The sequence below is a fragment of the Labeo rohita genome, chromosome 7 (genome assembly GCF_022985175.1).
Source record: "Labeo rohita strain BAU-BD-2019 chromosome 7, IGBB_LRoh.1.0, whole genome shotgun sequence".
In the NCBI taxonomy this organism is placed as follows: Eukaryota; Metazoa; Chordata; class Actinopteri; order Cypriniformes; family Cyprinidae; genus Labeo; species Labeo rohita.
This window is the reverse complement of record NC_066875.1, coordinates 26,124,351-26,143,954: the sequence shown is the minus strand read 5'-3', so window position 1 is coordinate 26,143,954 and position 19,604 is coordinate 26,124,351. Positions and strand designations below refer to the sequence as shown.

The following is a 19,604-nucleotide window of genomic DNA, read 5'->3' as shown; positions in this document are numbered from 1 at the left end:
AACGTATCGCAAAGAACATTCTATTCGAACGTACGTTGGAGACAATGAGCAAAAACGTTTGAATGTTAAAACCAGTCGGTGCGGAAATCTTTAAAAATGACTCCAACACGATACATTTTATTGCTAAGTATGTAAATAATAAAATGGTGCACACGCCATGGTTTCCAGCGATGCATCCCTCCGTCCACAAGAGCGCAGGCTTTCACTGCCACAGTCCTTAGAGCTGGTAAGACTCTCAACCATGAAAACAAACCAAAGCAAATTTACGAAAAAAAATTCTGTAAACATGATTACATCAAAACATTTACACGTGTGTACCCACACTTTTGTATTAAGATGTTACATTTAAGTAAAGCAGTGTGGCGTTTGCATTAGCATCATGCTAGCTTTGTGTTTTGAATAATGATCTCATGAGATGCGCTCCATCAGTCTTCGATGGACAGAAGTCCACTGAGCTGCATTGCCGCGATTACTTCACCATACATAAGATATCATTACATAATTAGCACACTGTGTAACTATATGGAAGTAGTGGAATGATATATTGCGATAAGTAAACGATGTGGTGATTAATAAGTGAATGTCGCAGGCTTAGTGATCTCCTCTAGAAAAGCAATTCATTGATGAAGAATCAGTGTGTGTCCTGTGTTGTCCCCACTGAACCTCCAATCCCGTCTCTCCTCTGAAGGTCTCTCTGCCTTTCCCTCCAGACAGCGCAATGAGCCTCTCGGAAAGAAGGAGAGACGTTGCTTTTGATGCTTGTGGAAGACGTTAAATCGAGCGTGAGCGTGAAACCGACATGAGATGCGTTGCAAAATCTGTCTGGATTGTGAGGAAATGACCTGAGCTGAGAACAAGAAGAAGATGCTGGTGATGATGGAGAGAATCGGGGCGATTCGGCTTTACCTTGTGAAATGGATTTGTCTACGCTGGGCTTGGGTTTGTGTGGGTAAGTAGACTTCTTGAGGATTGTGATATTGTCACATATGTAATTGTAATTAAACAAAAGAGTGAGGCGCACGACTGGTTTAGATTAGACCAGAAGTCAAGCTTTCACTTTTTATTGCATTTTACCTTTTTCAGCCCACGTGTCAGAATAATATCACGTATGATTTCATTCAGACCTATGGCAGGTGATTATAGGTTTAAGTATGCAAATGGCAGCGATGACAATGAAAGGTTAAGCGGCGAGGGCAGGTTTTGCAGCATTCATACAGGGAGAACCGAGGAGGACAGATCCGCGTTTGGCTTGTTGCCATGGCAGTTATAAACACGGCAATATCAGTCTGATCTCCTCGAAGACCGACTGGCAGATTGCGAATTTTTGTAACAAATGTGTATTATTGTGCAGCCTCTCATGGATAAAAAGAATTAAGTTGTTGAAGTGCAATTCTACACTCCTTGTCCTAATGTAAACATTACATGTTACCACTTACCAACTATGCTAAACTGGTTTGCTGGTTTCCCAAGCTAGTTGGTTTTAGAAAGGTTTGGGACACTTTTAAGTCAGTCAGGGTGATAACGCACGTGAACCTAAGCACCAGCATCTTCCAGGCTTGTAGACCAGATTAAACCAGTCCAACAAATGCACAGTGACTTTTTCAACTTCATCAGAATTCTGAGCATCAGTTTTGAGCATAAAATGTATGTTCACGACTAGACCGTATCAGAACTAAAACTAAAGCAGTGCTTTCACCAGGCATTGGGCATCTGATCTCACCCGTAATCTGTTCCTAGATAGCACTCTAGGCTTGTTTGAGTAACACATGATCTCTTGAGGTCGGCTGAATGCTCAACAAACAACCGCAGATAGAAAAGAGCGAATATGTGAGAAAGAGACGCCTGCTTTTACTCATATCAGAGACAGAAGCACGGAAAGAGAACGAATGGCTGTTGTATTGGAGGTGGTCTCCAGTGAAGGGGTGGTGACAAAAGAGGGTTTGGTTGGGGGTGGGGACATGTTGATAGTACCAATAACACCTAGAGCTCTTCATCTCTCACACACAGACAGACAAAGGGACCTTGCTCTGTCTTTCTTTATCACTCCCACACTCCCAAATACAAGCTTTTCCCTTTGACTAAGGATATTCTTTGTCCAGACATGTTTTCGCCACTAATGTGAGTGTGTATCGCTGATATTGTCACAGCCTTTAGAGGATGCTCCATCTGGTTAACAGCCATTGTAGACTGTAGTCTATCCCTCACAGCCTTATTTTTATCTGTGTAAAATTCAATATGGCATCCACCCTGATTAAGGTCTATGTGTGCTGTATGTATCTGGGGAAGTATAAGGATGTCAGTGAGGTGAGCTTTCAGGCTCAACATCATAAAATGTTTTGTGTGTATATGTTGGGATTCCCCTCATCTCTGTCCTGTTCTTTCACACAGAGAACAGGGTCAGTTTCTTCTTTTTTAGCTTTGCCTAAGGCATTCAGCCACTCATAGGCATCATCATATTATCTGTAGAGTAAAAGCAGTCCTTGGGCATATAAGAGATGCGTTCTTCACAAAAATCTTTCAGGTTCCACAAATTCTTTGGTTTTTCAGCATTTTTGTGTATTTGAACCCTTTCTAACAGTGACTGTATGATTTTGAGATCCATTGAGAGCCATCTCACACTGAGGACAACTCATATGCACTCATATGCAACTATTACGGAAGGTTCAAATGCTCACTGATGCTTTAAAAGGAAACACAATGCATTAAGAGCCAGAGGGTCTTAATTAAATCAGGGTGAAGATGAGGGTAAATTTAACATACTTTGTTTTTTGGGAAACAGGTAAGTCTTCTGTAGAGAAGGGCAGTACTAAATGAAAAAATGAAAATGTACACACCTTCATTCTGTTCAAAAGTTTTCACCCCTGGCTCTTAATGCATCGTTTTTCCTTCTGAAGCATCAGTGAGTGTTTGAACCTTCTGTAATAGTTGCATATGAGTTGCATAACTATTACAGAAGGTTCAAATGCTCACTGATTAATGCATTAAGAGCCGGGGGTGAAGACTTTTTGAATTTGAAGATCAGGGTAAATTTAACTTATTTTGTCTTCTGGGGAACATGTAAGTATCTTCTGTAGCTTCTGAAGGGCAGTACTAAATGAAAAAAATATGATATTTAGGCAAAATAAGAAACATGTACACATCCTCATTCCGTTCAAAAGTTTACACCCCTGGCTCTTAATACATAGTTTTTCCTTGTGGAGTATCAGTGAGCATTTGAACCTTTTGTAATATGAGTCCCTATATTGTTCTCATTGTGAAAAAGATGGATCTCAAAATCACAGTCATTGTTGGAAAGGGTTCAAATACACAAAAATACAGAAGAACCAAAGAATTTGTGGGACCTTTCTGAAGAACAGCAGGCAGTTTAACTGTTCAGGATAAACAAGGGACTCATGAACAACTATCACTAAACAAAAAAAAAACAGCTGTGCATCATTCAGGTAAAAACACAGTATTAAAGATGAAGCGTATGTAAATAAATTCATCCATTATTTTCTCTTGTGGACCATATCTGAATGTCTTTCATGAATATAATTTTCCTGTTCAGGTCAGTACTAAATAAAAAATAACTTGCGTTTTGTGTGATCCCTCTTGTTTTAGTAATATAATTTACATTTTGCAGATTCTGCATCAGGTGTATGTAAACTTTGACTTGACTATATATATATATATATATATATATATATATATATATATATATATATATGAACTTCCTAGACATTTCCAATATGTGTGTGTATATATATATATATATATATATATATATATATATATATCTAAGAAGTTAATGTGTCTAAAGGTCCATAAATAGACAGTTCTTAATTGTCTGTCATTATTTCTCTTTCAATAGACTTTAGCATAGATGAAGGGAGGAAAAAGTGACCAAAAAAAAAAAAAACAGTGAAATGTTTATACGCTCACTTGGAATTTCTGGACTATTTCGGTTGCTTCGTAGGCTATTTCTTCCTTGCCTTATTGTATTTCTATTGAAATTCATAATCATTAACACACACTCTCACACACCTCCCCACTAAACTGAGTATCATGTGTCAGTGCAGTTCCACAGGCTCTCCCTGATGCTTCTTGAGTGAGTGGATCAAATTCTCGTCATATATACCTGGCCTGCACTCAGGAATCCATAAAGTCTGGTGTGATGTGTTGATGTCATCTCAATCACAGTCTGATAGCTGTGGTCACTCATGAGTCACTCTGCCACACACAAACAATGCACATGTCTTGTGTGTGTGTTCCTCAGCTGCCTGTGGCGGTAAAGTGGAGTTACACACAGAGAGGAGAGGAGTGATCTACAGCCCATCATGGCCCCTCAATTACCCGGCCGGAGTGAACTGCAGCTGGAATATACAGGGAAGCCGCGGAGATGTGATCACTATCAGGTAGACGCACACAAGCAGTGTCTCACAGCGGTGATTAAATGAGTGCTGACTTATTTATTTCTATTACCATAGTACATAACAAGATGTCCTACCGTTTAAAGCCTATTCAGCATCTGTCCTGTTCATGGTATCTGTCCTTTTTGTATTTCTCCACTGTTCAAGCATAAAAAAATGCTGCTTTTCATAAACAACAGTTAGTCACAGCAACTTTCACACTGTTAGAGTCTCCAGCAGCTTTTACTAGTCAATTGTGTGAAAATATGATATTTCCAAACTAAAAACCAGTGCAAGCATTTTCCAAACTAATTAATTGTTTTTTGCATTTCAGTGTTTATGAGCCTGTTTGTGAGTGTAAATTGGTTTGCGCATTCCTCCGTATGAAAGCGCTTAGACTGCTGTATGACTAGAGCTGACTGTAGGGATTTTATAATGTACTTGTTCTTGCCTCTCTTGCCACTGTTGTGCGTGTATGTGTGTGAGTGGGCTTCGTCACCGCTTTAATGATATTATCTAAAAGCATGACATCATCTCCTCAGAGATTTGTTTTTAGAGGAAACCTTAAGGTGGAAAAGGATAATAGTTCTTATAAAGAGAATTTTAATTTATTTTCTTTTGTGGATCCAGTTTATTTTCCTGCTAATATTTTCTCTATTCCCATTGCAAGAAATGTTTTATTTGATGTTTTACAAAGAAAAATAATAATATTTTTAGTTTTTAAAGGTAACTAATGGTTTTTGATGTTTTTTAAGTAACTAATAATTTATTATGATTTCAACTTAGATTTTTAATTTGCAAGAATGTAAACTAGACTACTATAATGTAATCCCATGTATCTATCAGTTGAAGGAGACCTATTATGCCGCTTTTTACAAATATGTAATATAAGTCTCAAGTGTCCCCAGAATGTGTCTATGAAGTTTCAGCTCAAAATACCCCAGAGATCATTTATTATAAAAATTTGAACATGCCTATTTTGAGAGGAAGCAGAAACACACTGTTTTTGTTCATGTCTCTTTAAATGCAAATGAGCTGCTGCTCCCCGCCCCCTTTTCCAGAATAGAGCTGTGCTTTTACAGCTCGTATCTCAGATAATCTGCCAAAAAACATCTGTTTAGTTTTGATTATCATGTCTATCACGCTAAAATCATGCGTTTTAAAGTCGTCTTAGTTTAAATTTCTGACATACGATTTTCTGAACGCACACATCCGAAGCACACACACTTAAAGCGGCTGTCACATGGCATATGAGTACTAAATTAAATTCTCTTTCATGTCTCATAGCGCTTAAACAGTCAAATACATGCAAGTTGAAACTGGCAATTAAAATGGCATTAAAACAGGCACACTATTGTCGCTTACAAAAATAAAATGACGCCATTCTGGGTGGAGACATGCAGATTAAGGGGTGGTAATATAATACAATCTCCTTCCTACGTCACAGGGCCAGCGAAATCTGAGCGGCTTTCCAAAACAAAGTTACTGGGTTGTCCTTTTTCACATTTTCTGGGTTGGTAGGGACCCAATTTTAGCACTTAAACACAGAAAAAGTCAGATTTTCATGATATGTCCCCTTTAATATATTTTTGCTGGAAACTGATGGTACTGGATGATTTGTTTAGAATTTTCTGAATTATTTAATGACTATCACAAGTTATTATTTGCCTAATCTTGCCAGCCAGCCAGTGTTACCTTTATTTAGTTCTGCCAATTTCACAACAATGTGTGATACATCACAAAAAGCTAAATAGTGATCACTGAAAAGAAGACATTGTTGCAATGCAGCAGTGCTTTGATAGGTGACAGTGACAGTTCTGCCAACTGACCCAAAACTCTCTGGCATTGGCCTGAGGCCATCAGGTCATCCTTAATGCAAGTCCTGTTGGAAATATTCAGAAGCTTTGCATATTGTGTCTGTGCTTGTGCATTTGACTGAAAGCCAGAAGAGATTTGAATGTCTGTATTTTAATGACTATCACTATACTGCACAGTTTAATGTGTATTTTATCATATAAATTAAATTAGATTCTGCAGAGCTATTGGGTCACACAGTAGCGGTGAAAGTCATATCTTCTGCATTCTGATGAACAATCTTTTACCATTTATTTTTGCACATGCTTATTCTCGCTTATGGCTGAAATATATTTGTTTTATACTACCTCACAAATGTAAAATCATTAGGAGAAATCTGTTCAAGAACACCTGAGTGTGTCTGCATCTGACATGTTTTGGCACTTAAATAGTCATGAAATATCTTAAAAAAACAGTAGAGGAGCCTTTGTTTAAGCAGCGAGATTTGGCGAGTGTATGGGAAAAAGAAAGATAAGAAAGAGAACAGACCAATAGATGTGTAATGTTGTCAAGTTATTGGCTGCAAATAGCCTGCTCTTCTGTAATGGTACTGGATGCTGATTTTATCTCTCACTCTTGAGTATTTGTGTTAGTGTGTGTGTGTGTGTGTGTGTGTGTACTCTGATAGTACTGTGTAGTCTGTGTAAAGTGATAATAGTTCCACTGCAAATATTATTAGTTTCACTTATGGTCTCCCACATCTTGGTATTGCTGAAATATTTTAGGGCCATTCCTATTATGTGGAAAAATGAATGTGAATGTGTAATTTAAGAAGGTATCACAATGGAAACCACAATGAGTATCGCAGGAAATACTATACTGATTAAAACTATTTCCAAGGAGAGATATTAAAGGGATTGTTCACCCAAAAATAAACAATTCTGCCATTAATTACTCTCATGTCATTCCAAACCTGTAAGACCTTCATTCATCTTTAGAACACAAATGAAGATATTTTTGATGAAATCCGAGGGCTTTCTTATCCTTCATAGACAACAACACAACTACCACGTTCAAGGCCCAGAAAGGTAGTAAAGACATCATTAAAATAATCCATGTGGTCTGCACCAGCTACAGGCGCCCCCTAGTTCGAATCTGACCTTTCTAGATCCTACCCCCCTCTCTCTCTCCCACTTTGCTTCCTCAAAGCAAAAAAAGCAAAAAATATACTGCTTTGTGAAAATATAAAACTGATTATTTTTACAAATAATACAAATATCTTAATATTAACATTTGAATATAATGTAAATATCTTGATATCAAAATGTAATAACTTACATTCAAATAAAAATGATGGGGAGATGAAAATGGCTGCAAAGTAGAAAAAAATGAGAAAAAAAAATAGTCTTCCATTTCATTCTTTTAATATTTTCCAATTTACTGTTCAGCTTTTACACAAACAGAACTGTCTTATATTGTCATAGCAGAAACCTTGAAAAGAAAACAAAAAAAGGTTTACATAATGAGAAGAAAAGAAAACAGAGCTCTGCTATGTTCGGATAAAAGCTGTTGTATTTTTTAGAATGTTAATTAGACATTTTCTGCTAATCTTCTTTTCTATTGATTTATTGTGGCTCTGACATTTCTTTTGATAATATTGCTCTAGAATACTTTATGTAGTATATAAACTTTTATACAGTGGTAGTGCTGAAACAGCAGAGAATGTGGATTAAGCACTATGTGTTTGCTGTGTCCAGTTTTCACAGCTTTGATGTGGAGGACACGGGGAACTGCAGGGGTGACTGGCTGCTGCTCGGCCCCACATGGAAAGCTGAGTATCGGTTATGTGGCTCTGTTCTTCCTCCTCCCTTCATCTCCTCCAGAGGACGAGTCTGGGTCTATTTCCACTCTCAGGCTAACAGCTCTGGACAGTCACAAGGCTTCAGACTATCTTACATACGAGGTGAGTGAACTTAGAGCGTGCATATGTTCATTAGAGCCTCTTTTGTGTTTTGTAGTAAAAGTGGTTAAAACTTGTGCCCTGTATTCCAAGTCTTCTAATATTATAACTACACTACCAGTCAAAAGTTTTGAACAGTAAGATTTTTAATGTTTTTTTAAAGTCTCTTCTGCTCACAAAGCCTGCATTTATTTGATCCAAAGTGCAGCAAAAACAGCAACATTTTGAAACACTGATACTATTTAAAATAACTGCTTTCTATATATATATATATATATATATAGTAATGATGCTAAAAATTACATTTTAAAATATATTGAAATAGAAAAAAAGTTATTTTAAATAGTAAAACTATTTTAGAAATGTTCTGTTTTGCTGTACTTTGGATTTAAAAATATAAAAAATCTTACTGTTCAAAAACGTTTGACTGCTTGTGTATGTCATTTTCTATCATTTTCATTTTTTCTCATTTTCCGTACTGCCAATACAGTTTTTTTCTTTTAATTTTTGAGTGAACAAGACTCCAAACATGTACATTGGGGATACCATGTTATGTTAGTGTTCTACGGTTTAATACCAGTTGATTGATATTTTTATCATACTTTATGCATTTCCTTTTGAGTTGTAATGTTTCATCTGATTTAGTTGTTTTCCTACATTAGAGAGGCACTAAATCATAAAGACTGTTTCCGTGGCATATAGATTTACTGTAAGTACAGATTGACCAGGCGAATGCAGGCTTAGCAGATCAATAGTGTATGGCCACAGAGCCGTGATGAAACGCTAATGCTTTGCAGCACTTCTTACATAATGTCCTGTGAAAAGTGATGCGCATATTTGGATTGCACTACTGTCAGTGTGTACTAGACAGATCTCTGCTGTTGATTATTTAGTTAGATCTAATATGTAACTAATGAAGATGAAGGAGATAATTGGCTGTCATTACTCAACTCCACGGGTTGTGTGCATGTCACTGAGTGAGTGCGTGTGAGGGGTGAAATGCTGTGTTTGTGCGTTTTCCTCAGAGGTGCAATTCAATCAATAATACTGAACGGCTGTGTTTGTTAAGCTGTCACCAGGCAAACACCATCTGCAGAGTGGGTAGATTTGATTAGCTTATTTCAGCAAACTGTCAGTGTTACGTGTGCAAAAGACTCTCTTTGTCTCTGTCTGTTCTTTACTCATTAGGTCGACTGGGTCAGAGCAGTTGTGAGAACGATGAATATTTATGTGGAAATGGTAAGTGCATTCCACGTTCCTGGCGCTGTAACGGATTGGACGAGTGTGGAGACAATACTGACGAAAGAAGCTGTGCTGCCCCACCAACACCCGCCCGGGTCAGTCTGTGTCCGCCTGGTACCTTGCAGTGCTCTGATATTCAATCTACCCGCTGTCTGCCGGTGTCTCTGCGCTGTAATGGAGCCCGGGACTGTCCTGATGGATCCGACGAGGCCCACTGTCCTGACACGTCCTGTGGAAAACGCTTAGTCAACTTCTACGGGACGTTTGCCTCACCTGATTTTTTCCGTCCGAACAGGAGCGCTGGCACAGATCTTCACTGCACGTGGTTCCTAGACACACAAGTATGATAAGAACCTCATTTACTTTCATTTTGAACGCATTAAATCACTTACAGTGTTCTGTTTAATTGTTTTCACTTCAGGACCCAAAGCCGCTAGTGCTGCAGGTGGACCTTCAGCTGGGTGTGGGAGACTCTGTTCGTGTTTACGACGGATTGGGAGAGCGTGCAGAACGTCTTCTGCAGAGTCTCTCTCATCATAATAACCACAGACGAGCCCTGCTGGAGTCGTCCCAGGGACAGATGAGCATCTTCTACCGCGCAAAACCACACAGCCCTGGACACGGATTCAACGCCACCTACCAGGTTGCTAATTCTTGGTGGTTTGTACACTTCCCACTGATATGCTCTCCATTTTGCATTGACATTGTGTGTTTTGTCTGGTATCAGTACAGTGTAAAATTGTCTTTTAAGACACTGTTAAAAGCTTGGTTTTCTTCATATGAAGATATCATTAAGTTAGTAGTTTTTGTGTTGACAAGTTTGGGTAAGAAGATTTTGAAAGGTGTTAATACTTCTATTCATCAAGGACATATTACATTAATTTAAAGTTACAATAAAGGCAGTTAGGTGTGTGTGTGTGTGTGTATATATGTGTGTATATATATATATATATATATATATATATATATAATACATGAAAGGAGGTAATACTTAAATTCATCAAGGACATATTAAATTTATTTAAAGTTACAATAAAGGCAGTTATGTGTGTGTTTGTATATATAAACAACTTGCTTTATTGTAACTTTAAATAAATTACACATACACACACATGCATATATATAACACAGAACACACACACACATATATATATACATATACATATGTGTGTGTACTGTGTATATATATATATATATATATATGTGTGTGTGTGTGTACTGTATATTTATGTGTTTGCATGTGTACTGTGTGTACATATAAAGAGTTCAGATGCAGAAGCCTCTAAATCCATCTGACGTATTTCTTTAAAATGAGCATTTCTTTCTGGCTACTTTGTATAGGTTTCTATGTAAGTACTGGTACTTCTGATTGGGCTGAGGCTGGAATTTAGCAAGTTTGAAGTAAAAGTATTCGATGGACGTATACTATGTGTCAGGAGCATTCACTCATTATCATTATCTCATTTTTGACCGAGATGGCTTTTAGCATTTTTTTTTTTTTTCAAGAGATGTTGTTATTTTGAACTTTCAGTTTTTTGTTTATTATATTATTAAATATGAATGTTACTAAATCTTATTATATATATATATATATATATATATATATATATATACATACACACGCACACACACACACATTTAATGACTTTAGTCCAATTAGGACCAATTCTCACTATTAACTAACTATTGACTATGACTTTTGCCTCAATAAACTCCTAATTTTCTGCTTATTAATAGTTAAAAGAGAAGTCCACTTCCAAAACTAAGATTCACATATAATGTACTCACCCCCTTGTCATCCAAGATGTTCATGTCTTTCTTTCTTCAGTCATAAAGAAATTATGTTTTTTGAGGAAAACATTTCAGCATTTTTCTCCATATAATGGACTGATATGGTGCACCGATTTTGAACTTCAAAATTCAAACGGTCGAGAAAGAAGGGTCTTATCTAGCGTAACGATCGGTTATTTTAATAAAAATAATACAATTTATATACTTTTTAATGTCAAATGCTCATCTTGTCTTACTCTGCCTGGACTGTTCTGTTTTGGTTCATGACAGTTAGGGTATGTCGAAAAACTCATGTTCTCCCTCAACCTCAAAATTGTCCTATATCGCTATTTTACCTTTTTGGTAAAGGGTGTTTGATCTTCTTTGCATGTTTACTTTGCAAAGACTGGGTCGGTACTTCTGCAGTGATGTAGGATGATTTTGAAATGATTTTTGAAGTTGAGGGAGAAAATACGATTGCATTCTTTCAACATAGCCTAACTGTCTTGAGCCAGAATACACAGAGTTCAGGCAGAGCAAGGCAAGACGAGCGTTTGGGAATAAAAAGTATTTAAATTGTATTTTTTTTAAAATGAAAATAACCGATCGTTTGGCTAGATAAGACACTTCTTCCTCAGCTGGGATCATTTGAAGCCGCATTTAAACTGCATTTTAGAAGTTCAAAATCGGGGCACCATATCAGTCCATTATATGGAGAAAAATGCTGTATTGTTTTCCTCCAAAAACATAATTTCTTTATGACCGAAGAAAGAAAAACATGAACGTCTTAGATTAGGGGGTACATTATATGTAAATCTTTGTTTTGGAAGTGGACTTCTCCTTTAATAAGGTAGTAATTAGGTTTAGGTATGGGGTAGGATTGAGGGATCCAAAATATGGTCATGCAAAATAAGGCATTAGTATGTTCCTTATAAGTACTAATAAACAGCCACTATGCTAGTAATATGCATGTTAATAAGCAGCTAGTTAATAGTGTGAATTAGTCCTTAAACGTACGTGTTACAAACAATCTTACTAACCTCCAACTTTTTAAAAGCATCGTATACCAAAAAAAAAAACTAATTCAAAAAGTGAAAAATGCTTTTGTCTCGTTGTTTCGCTATGGTATTAATCAACAAGGCAAGAGGATAACAGCACAAGGTATTTTAGGAGGGCTACATCATTCGTTCTTGCAGTGCCGAAGCATAACCAACAAAAAACAACTATTCAGTTTTTTAATGTTTCCAACACAGATGGTGATAGAGTCCAAAGTTCAGCAGTGCAGCTTTAACTAGATGTCCACACGCAAAACTGAAGTAATCTGTACTTACTACAGTTTATGATTGGGACTGATACACTGTGATAGCAACAGTGTTCCTTTCTCTGCAGGTTAAGGGGTACTGCTTTCCAGGTGAGCATCCATGTGGCACAGACGAGGGCTGTTATTCTGAACTGCAGCGCTGTGACGGTTACTGGCATTGCCCTGGGGGACGAGATGAGGAGGACTGCCCGCTGTGCCAGCCGGGAGAGTATCCCTGCGAGGGTGGCAGTGGGGCGTGTTACTCAGCTTCTGAGAGGTGTAACAACCAGAAGAAGTGCCCCGATGGCTCAGATGAGAAAAACTGCTTTGACTGCCAGCCTGGAAATTTTCACTGTGGAACCAACCTGTGCATCTTTGAGACGTGGCGCTGCGATGGGCAGGAAGACTGTCTCGATGGCAGTGATGAAAGAGACTGTCTTGCATCCGTGCCCAGGAAGGTGATCACAGCGGCTCTGATTGGCAGCTTGGTCTGTGGGCTGCTACTGGTCATTGCACTGGGTTGTGCCTTTAAACTCTATTCGCTCAGGACAAGAGAGTACAGGTGAGGTCATTCCCATCTTCTTCCTGCCTGGAATTACACTGAAAGCAAAGTGAGTCAGGAAATATGTAGAGATTCAAGACTTTTTCTTTATTTTTTCCCAAGGTATACAGGTTTTCATTACTTAAAAATCTTCATTACTTAAAAATCAAAATTGTCTTTATTTTTTTAAACTAATTTTTGTTTTTGCTTAAAACAAGTAAAAAATGGCTATATGACTGTAAAAGAAGTATCTTATGCTCACCAAGGCTGCATTTATTTAAAAAAAAAATACAGAAATAATAATATTTTGAAATATTATTACAACTGAACATAACTGGTTTCTATTTTAATATATTTTAATGTGAAATTTAACAAAAAAAGCTAAAATAAGCAAAAAAGACATAAACAAAAAAATATTGATATCTCTTTTGTATTGCTTAGAATTTTTTTTACTGGAAAAATAAACAAAATGTTAAAGGGATAGTTCACCTAAAAATGAAAATTCTCATTAATTTTTTACCCTCATGTCGTTCCAAACCCATAAGGCCTTCATTTATCTTCAAACCACAAATTAAGATATTTTTGATGAAATCTGAGAGCTTTCTGACCCTGCATAGACAGCAATGCAACTAACATGTTCAAGGCCCAGAAAATTAAGGTTAAACCACTGATGTCACATGGATTATTTTAACAGTGTCCTTACTCCCTTTCTGGGCTTTAAACGTTTCAGTTGCATGGCTGTCTAAATATCAAAAATATCTTCATTTTTGTTACGAAGATGAATGAACATCTTATGGCTTTGTAATGACATGCGGTGAGTAATTAATGACAGAATTTTCATTTTTGGGTGACCTATCCCTTTAAGAAATTATTATTTTTTTCTTTTTAAAGCTTGTCAGTCTTAATAGTTTCTTTCCTTTTTATTGGTAAGTTTCCTTATATTCTGCTAAATGGATTCACAGTTATCCAAATAATTTACCTCCATAATAAAACTATTGTTCAAAGCTAAAAAAGCACAAATTTATTCCAACGAGATAAAGAAAGAAAACACGATGTGGTGTATGACTTACTCTTTCTTGTTTCACTTTAAACTTAATTGGATCTGCATTAACGGCCCATATGCTGCTCTGGGAGGTGATGCACAGTTTTTCTCCAGTTAGCCTTGTAAAGACACAGCAGCACCCAGAATACCTGCACTTCATCAAACTGTCAAAGTACTGCTGGTTAAGTAACAGCTCTTGGAGATTCTCAAGAGATATCCTGCCTGGATGTGTTTAGTAGTTCCCCTTTTTAAAAAGCCATTGTTTTTAATTCTTACTTTTTTTTAAACAGCATCAATCAGCAGCTTTATAAAGCTCTTTTTATGTTCCTCTTTCTCACTAGAGCTTTTGAAACCCAGATGACCCGGCTAGAGGCAGAGTTTGTTCAGAGGGAGGCTCCACCCTCCTATGGTCAACTGATAGCTCAAGGTCTCATACCTCCAGTTGATGACTTCCCAGTGTACAACCCAACACAGGTGTGTGAATATGACATTGAATTTGAATTGAGGTGGCAATTAGGATTGCAATTCAAATTTGTAAACATAGCTGCAAGCAGCGACTACCAGGGTTCAAGAGCTTTAAGGCATTTAAGCACATAAAAAAAGACATTACATATTATTATATAACAAGCCTGTAACCAATGATTAAAAAGGCATTTTTGTCAAATCCAGAAAATGTACTATAGAAATATGTTTTTAACATTTATGACTGTTGTAGCACCAGCTGTGGTCTGATCTCCCTAAAACTTTGCATGCTTGTTTAGAATCACCTGTCGTATGTGCTCACTAGGTTTTGTGAAGTTTTGAGTTTTAATTTTGGCTTTATAGGATTTTAGGTATGTTTTGAAAGGCCCATTTTTTTAAGTGACCCCGTTATAGCTTCCCAAAGGGTAAATTTCAACATTTGTTTGATAATTATTGACCTAGAGAAGTGTACTGCAGTGTTGCAGTGTCTAGTCTGGAGAATTGTACTGCAGTGTTTTTTTCCAGATTGAGTGAAAAACCTAGGACTAGTTCGCAAAAGTAGGTTTTTTACATCTTCTTAATCATTTAACTAATGGTTTGATTGACAGCAGTGTTTCCAAAGGCAAAGTTGTTCAGAATGAGGAGGTCTATTGTACGATACAAATATCGTGCATATGTGTGAAAACCTCGCAATGTACAATCGTTTACAGTCTTAAAAAATGAGATATCACTCCCCATCCCAGTGGCTGACTTCTTTAAAGTCAAACAGGCCCACCAAGTTTAGTTTCTGATCGACCTCCGTTAACCTTGTCTAACTTTGTTCATCTGCCTACGGCAGGCATGTTTTTTGTGATACGCAAATGTCCTTATAGCTTGTTGCACTTTAGACCAAGAGCATGCGTACTGATCACGTCGATAGGACAAACAGTTGCATAGTTATGGCCGTTTTTATGTTTTTTCCTCTAATAGTGCCACCAAGTGGATGAACTCTGTCTTTTTTCATGTGACCTCAGATTCAGCTCTTACATATGCATTGTGAGTTTGGCGAAGATATTTCATACCATTCAAAAGTTATAGCTGTTTTAGTGAAGGCGGCCCTGCCCCTTTCAAATGTTTTGGTGTCCCTTTGCAACAGAGAGTCGAAAGTTCAACTTTTTGTTTTATTATTGATACTCAGTCTTTCTGCGCTGGTTTGGTTTCAGTGGGGAGAAAAACCTAGGAAAAACTAGGTTTTTCAAAAAATGCAAAATACCCGAAGATTTCACGAAAATCTAAGAGCGGTGATGAGCGGTTCAGGAGTTATGAGCAATTTTGTACTTTCACAGTAGCGCTCCCGTCAGGCCGATTGGGGCGAGCCTTGGTCATGTTATAGACTGTGAGTACTACCATCCGTCCAAGTTTCAAGTCTCTACAACTTACAGTTTGGTCTGCCTGATCAGTTTTACGTGGAGATTGCTGATCCTCGCCATTCTAACAATTACAATAGGGTTTCAGCGCTACACGCTTGAACCCCTAATTACAATCAACGTACAATTAAACTGCAGCAAAAACAGGTCTGTTTTCCATTGTTGGTAGTGTAGAAATGCACGTAGCGCTGCTGACACAGAAATCACTTTAAAGCCAAACAACTTTGCATTGGTGAATGCAGTGAATTTAATTGAACACAAGCAAATTCTGCATGGGGAACATTTTCGCCCTCCTATCCCTACTGAAATGAGAGGATTTGTGAAATTTTTTCTGCTTTTTACCTCTGTCTCTCTCAGGCATCTGTTCTGCAGAATCTCCGTTCAGCTATGCGAAGGCAGATTCGTCGTCACTCTTCGCGTCGCTCCTCGTCACGCCGGCGACTTGGCCGTCTGTGGAATCGCCTGTTCCATCGCGGCTCTCGGTTACGAGGTCAGATACCTCTCCTCACGCCTCCTGGTCACACGCACACAAACACACACCCTGACCTGAGCCTCCACAGCTACAACACGACAGAAGATGGCATTGAGGAGTCACGTGAGAGTGCGGGACAGACTCCGCCACCTTGTTCGACAGTGGCGCTGGGACTGGCCTTGCAGGCTCACACTGAGGCCCTCTGTCTACCTGACAGAGAGTCTCCATCCTCTCCTCTTTCACTACCCTCCCCCAACTCACCCCGCTCCAGCTCTGATACCCTGGAGGACGAAGATGATGAAGATGACAGAAGTTTAGAGGGGATACGAATGAGATCCAAACAGGGCATTTCCCCAAAACATAAAGATGATGACAGTCCTCCTGGACCCCCCGATAGCCCCAAACGCAGCACGAGCCGGTCGAGATCCTCCAGACGGCTGGTGCAGGAACTGGCTGCGGAGCTCAGAGGAGTTTCTCTATTACGTTACACCTCTGTGGGCATCTCGCCGCTTTCCTCTCCTGAGTCGCCGACGTCCTCCAGCGGTCAGTCTGAGGAGCAGAGAAGCTTTTCTACAATCAGAAAATCACATACAGACTCGCTCACAGATGCTGACGGGCACACCGGGAAGTCTTCAGAAGCAGAAGATGTTCCTGGTGACAGTGTCAGGCTTTGTAGACTCACAACTAGTGAAGAAGAAGATGATGAGACTCTGTTGCACTGAGAAGCCTTTATCACCCTCCCTGTTCTGATTTTGTGCCAACACAGTGAGCCTTACTAGGTTCATCCAACAGCCTTCCATCCAGAGTCATAAAGTACTGTACGTTTACATGCGCAGTTATAATCACGTCTTTTGTTGTCAAGCTACAGTCTTTATCTAGGTATACATGATGAAATGCGTACGCAGATATTTGAAGGAATAAATAGACAGTTGAGCACCACCTTATTTCAGTTAGACTAAAGCATTTACATGACATTTTAAAAGAAAAGTAATTGCTTTAGTTAGACTGAAATTGATCAAAGTGTATGTAAATATACACTACATTCAAAGGTTATACCAGTAATATCCTCAGACTACTGGAGCTGTTGGCTGATTTAGTTATAATCTAAATCAACTTTTTTTTTCTTTGTATTTAAGGTTTGTTTTGTTAGTCTGGCTGCCAGACTGTAATATCATTGCAGGTCCACCACTGACATGAATTAATGTTAAGAAGCTTTTTCCCCATGTAAAAGACAGTGAGTCTTTCTTGAAGGGAAGCAGAACTCAGGGATTGTATAATGGTTCATGAGAGAGAAGCAGTTAACTTGGATTTCCTTGTTAACAGCTGTAGTCTGTAGGTGTACTGAGAAGTACTGCTGCCTCAGTTGAGTTCTGAAGCCATCAGGACATCAAAGAGTCATGGGAAAGTGACTCAGTAATCACATGTGTGTTTGAGCTCACACTGTTTCATTTGCATTCATGCATTTGGCACTTGAGAGACTTATTTGCCAGTAATATTATGTTGCTCTCCTATCCGTGAATGTATGTATGTTCTGTTATTCAGTGTAGTGCCACATCTTCTGTGCAAGTCATACTTGCTGCTTTAGCACACTTGGTCTCGGTCCAAGCTTGGAAAGAAGAACTAATCAAACTAAAAAGCTGGTTCCATCACTGAAGGGTCAGTCTGTTCCTTCATTTCATTCTGTCTGCTGGCCGACTGCCTGGTTTTTCACACATTTCCATTGTCCATGCTCAGACTGCAGGATCTCTTGTCTGATCCCATAGGTTCAAGAATGTGCCATTTAAGAGATTGATGGATTTTATTGAATCGCAGATGTTTTAATACACTGTGAAGCCTTTAGATTCAGTGCCATTAGAGAGGTCATGCACTTTCTGTCTTGTCATTTGTTGGGTTTAGTTGAAATGACTGAAGATTAAAGCACTGCTGAGAGACTTAACATGCGGCGTACTTGTTTGACCTTTTTCATAGTGTCCTTTATGTTCTGTGGAATTCAAGTGTTTCCCATACATTGAATTATCAAAAACTGACCGCCACAAACAGATTTTCCAAAGGTTTTTGACTGAGCACTGCACGTTTTATAATCAAAATGCTGCGCAGGTGTTTTATATGAATGTATCTTTGAATGGAAACAACTACTCAGAAAAGCTTCAATGTCATTTTCAATTCATCTTACCTGATAAAGTAGCATTTGTGAGCGTCACCTGCTGGCAGAGAATGATTTTGCATTTTCAATCAGCCCATCTGCTGGTTTTGTTCAGTCCAACAGGAAAATCAACTTAAATATACAGTGCCTTGCAAAAGTATTCAAACCCCTTCATATTTTTTTTGTTTTGTTATGTTGCTGCCTTACGTTAAACTGCTTTAAATTATTTTTTTTTCCACATCAATCTACACTCCATACACCATAATGGCAAAGCATAAAACAGGTTTTAACATCTAAGCAAAATTATTAAAAATAACAAACTTAAATTATTCCATTGCATAAGTATTCAAACCCTCATCTGGGACAGTTGAAATATTGATCAGGAGCATTCATATTGGATGTAGATGTTACTACACTTTAAGTGGAGTTAACCTGTGCCAAATTCAATTGAATGGGTATTATTTGGAAAGGCACACACACCTTAATAAAAGGTTTATCAGCTGAAATTGCATATCAGCGCAAAAACCAAGCCCTGGTGTCAAAAAAACTGCCTGTAGAGCTCAAAAACAGGATTGCATTAAGCCACACATCTAGGGAAGAATTCAGAAAAAAATGTACTACATTGAATGTTCACAGAAGCTTGTCGGCTCTGTTACCCTTAATGGAAGAAGTTTGAAACAACCAGGACTCTTCCTAGAGCTGGCGTCCTTGCCAAACTGAGCAACTGATGGAGAAGGGCCTTGGTTAGAGTGGTAACCAAGAAGCTCATGGTCACACTAGTTGAGCTCCATGATCATATGTGGGGATAGGAGAAACCTACAAAGGGACAAACATCACTGCAACACTCCACCAATTGCCAAATGCTGATGTGCAAAGCTGGTCACACCATACCAAAAAGATTTGAGGCTGTAAAGGTGCTTCAACAAGTACTGAGTTAAGGGTATGAATACTTATGCAATGTACTTATTTTATTTATTTATTTTTTTATTTGTAGTTTTGTTTAATTTAAGTTTTGACAATTCTGTTTTTGCTTTGTCATTTTGGTGTATGGAGTGTAGATTGATGTGGGGGGAGCAGTTTGAAG

General features: G+C 38.2%; 1 protein-coding gene across 4 annotated transcripts; it reads left to right on the top strand.

The window, feature by feature from the left end:
- The first annotated feature begins 140 nt into the window (after nt 1-140).
- Nucleotides 141-18,638, top strand: lrp3 (low density lipoprotein receptor-related protein 3). 4 transcript variants are annotated; one of them, XM_051114673.1, is made up of 9 exons: nt 141-226; nt 711-949; nt 4,256-4,394; nt 7,940-8,145; nt 9,331-9,725; nt 9,806-10,027; nt 12,544-13,016; nt 14,379-14,511; nt 16,263-18,638. In XM_051114673.1, the coding sequence occupies exons 2-9, from the start codon at nt 865-867 to the stop codon at nt 17,097-17,099; spliced, it is 2,490 nt and encodes an 829-aa protein (XP_050970630.1). In that variant the 5' UTR covers nt 141-226; nt 711-864; the 3' UTR covers nt 17,100-18,638. The 4 variants fall into 4 exon arrangements, with proteins under 4 accessions (XP_050970630.1, XP_050970629.1, XP_050970631.1 ...); XM_051114672.1 differs by having other exon boundaries at nt 179-226; nt 689-949; XM_051114674.1 differs by lacking the exon at nt 141-226 and adding an exon at nt 233-310.
- Nucleotides 18,639-19,604: the final 966 nt, after the last annotated feature.

Coding starts and splice junctions, on each gene's coding strand:
- lrp3 (XM_051114673.1), top strand. CDS start 865: ATGCTGGTGATGATGGAGAGAATCGGGGCGATTCGGCTTTACCTTGTG. Junction 950..4,255: donor CTGGGCTTGGGTTTGTGTGG/GTAAGTAGACTT, acceptor TGTGTTCCTCAG/CTGCCTGTGGCGGTAAAGTG. Junction 9,726..9,805: donor CGTGGTTCCTAGACACACAA/GTATGATAAGAA, acceptor TTTTCACTTCAG/GACCCAAAGCCGCTAGTGCT.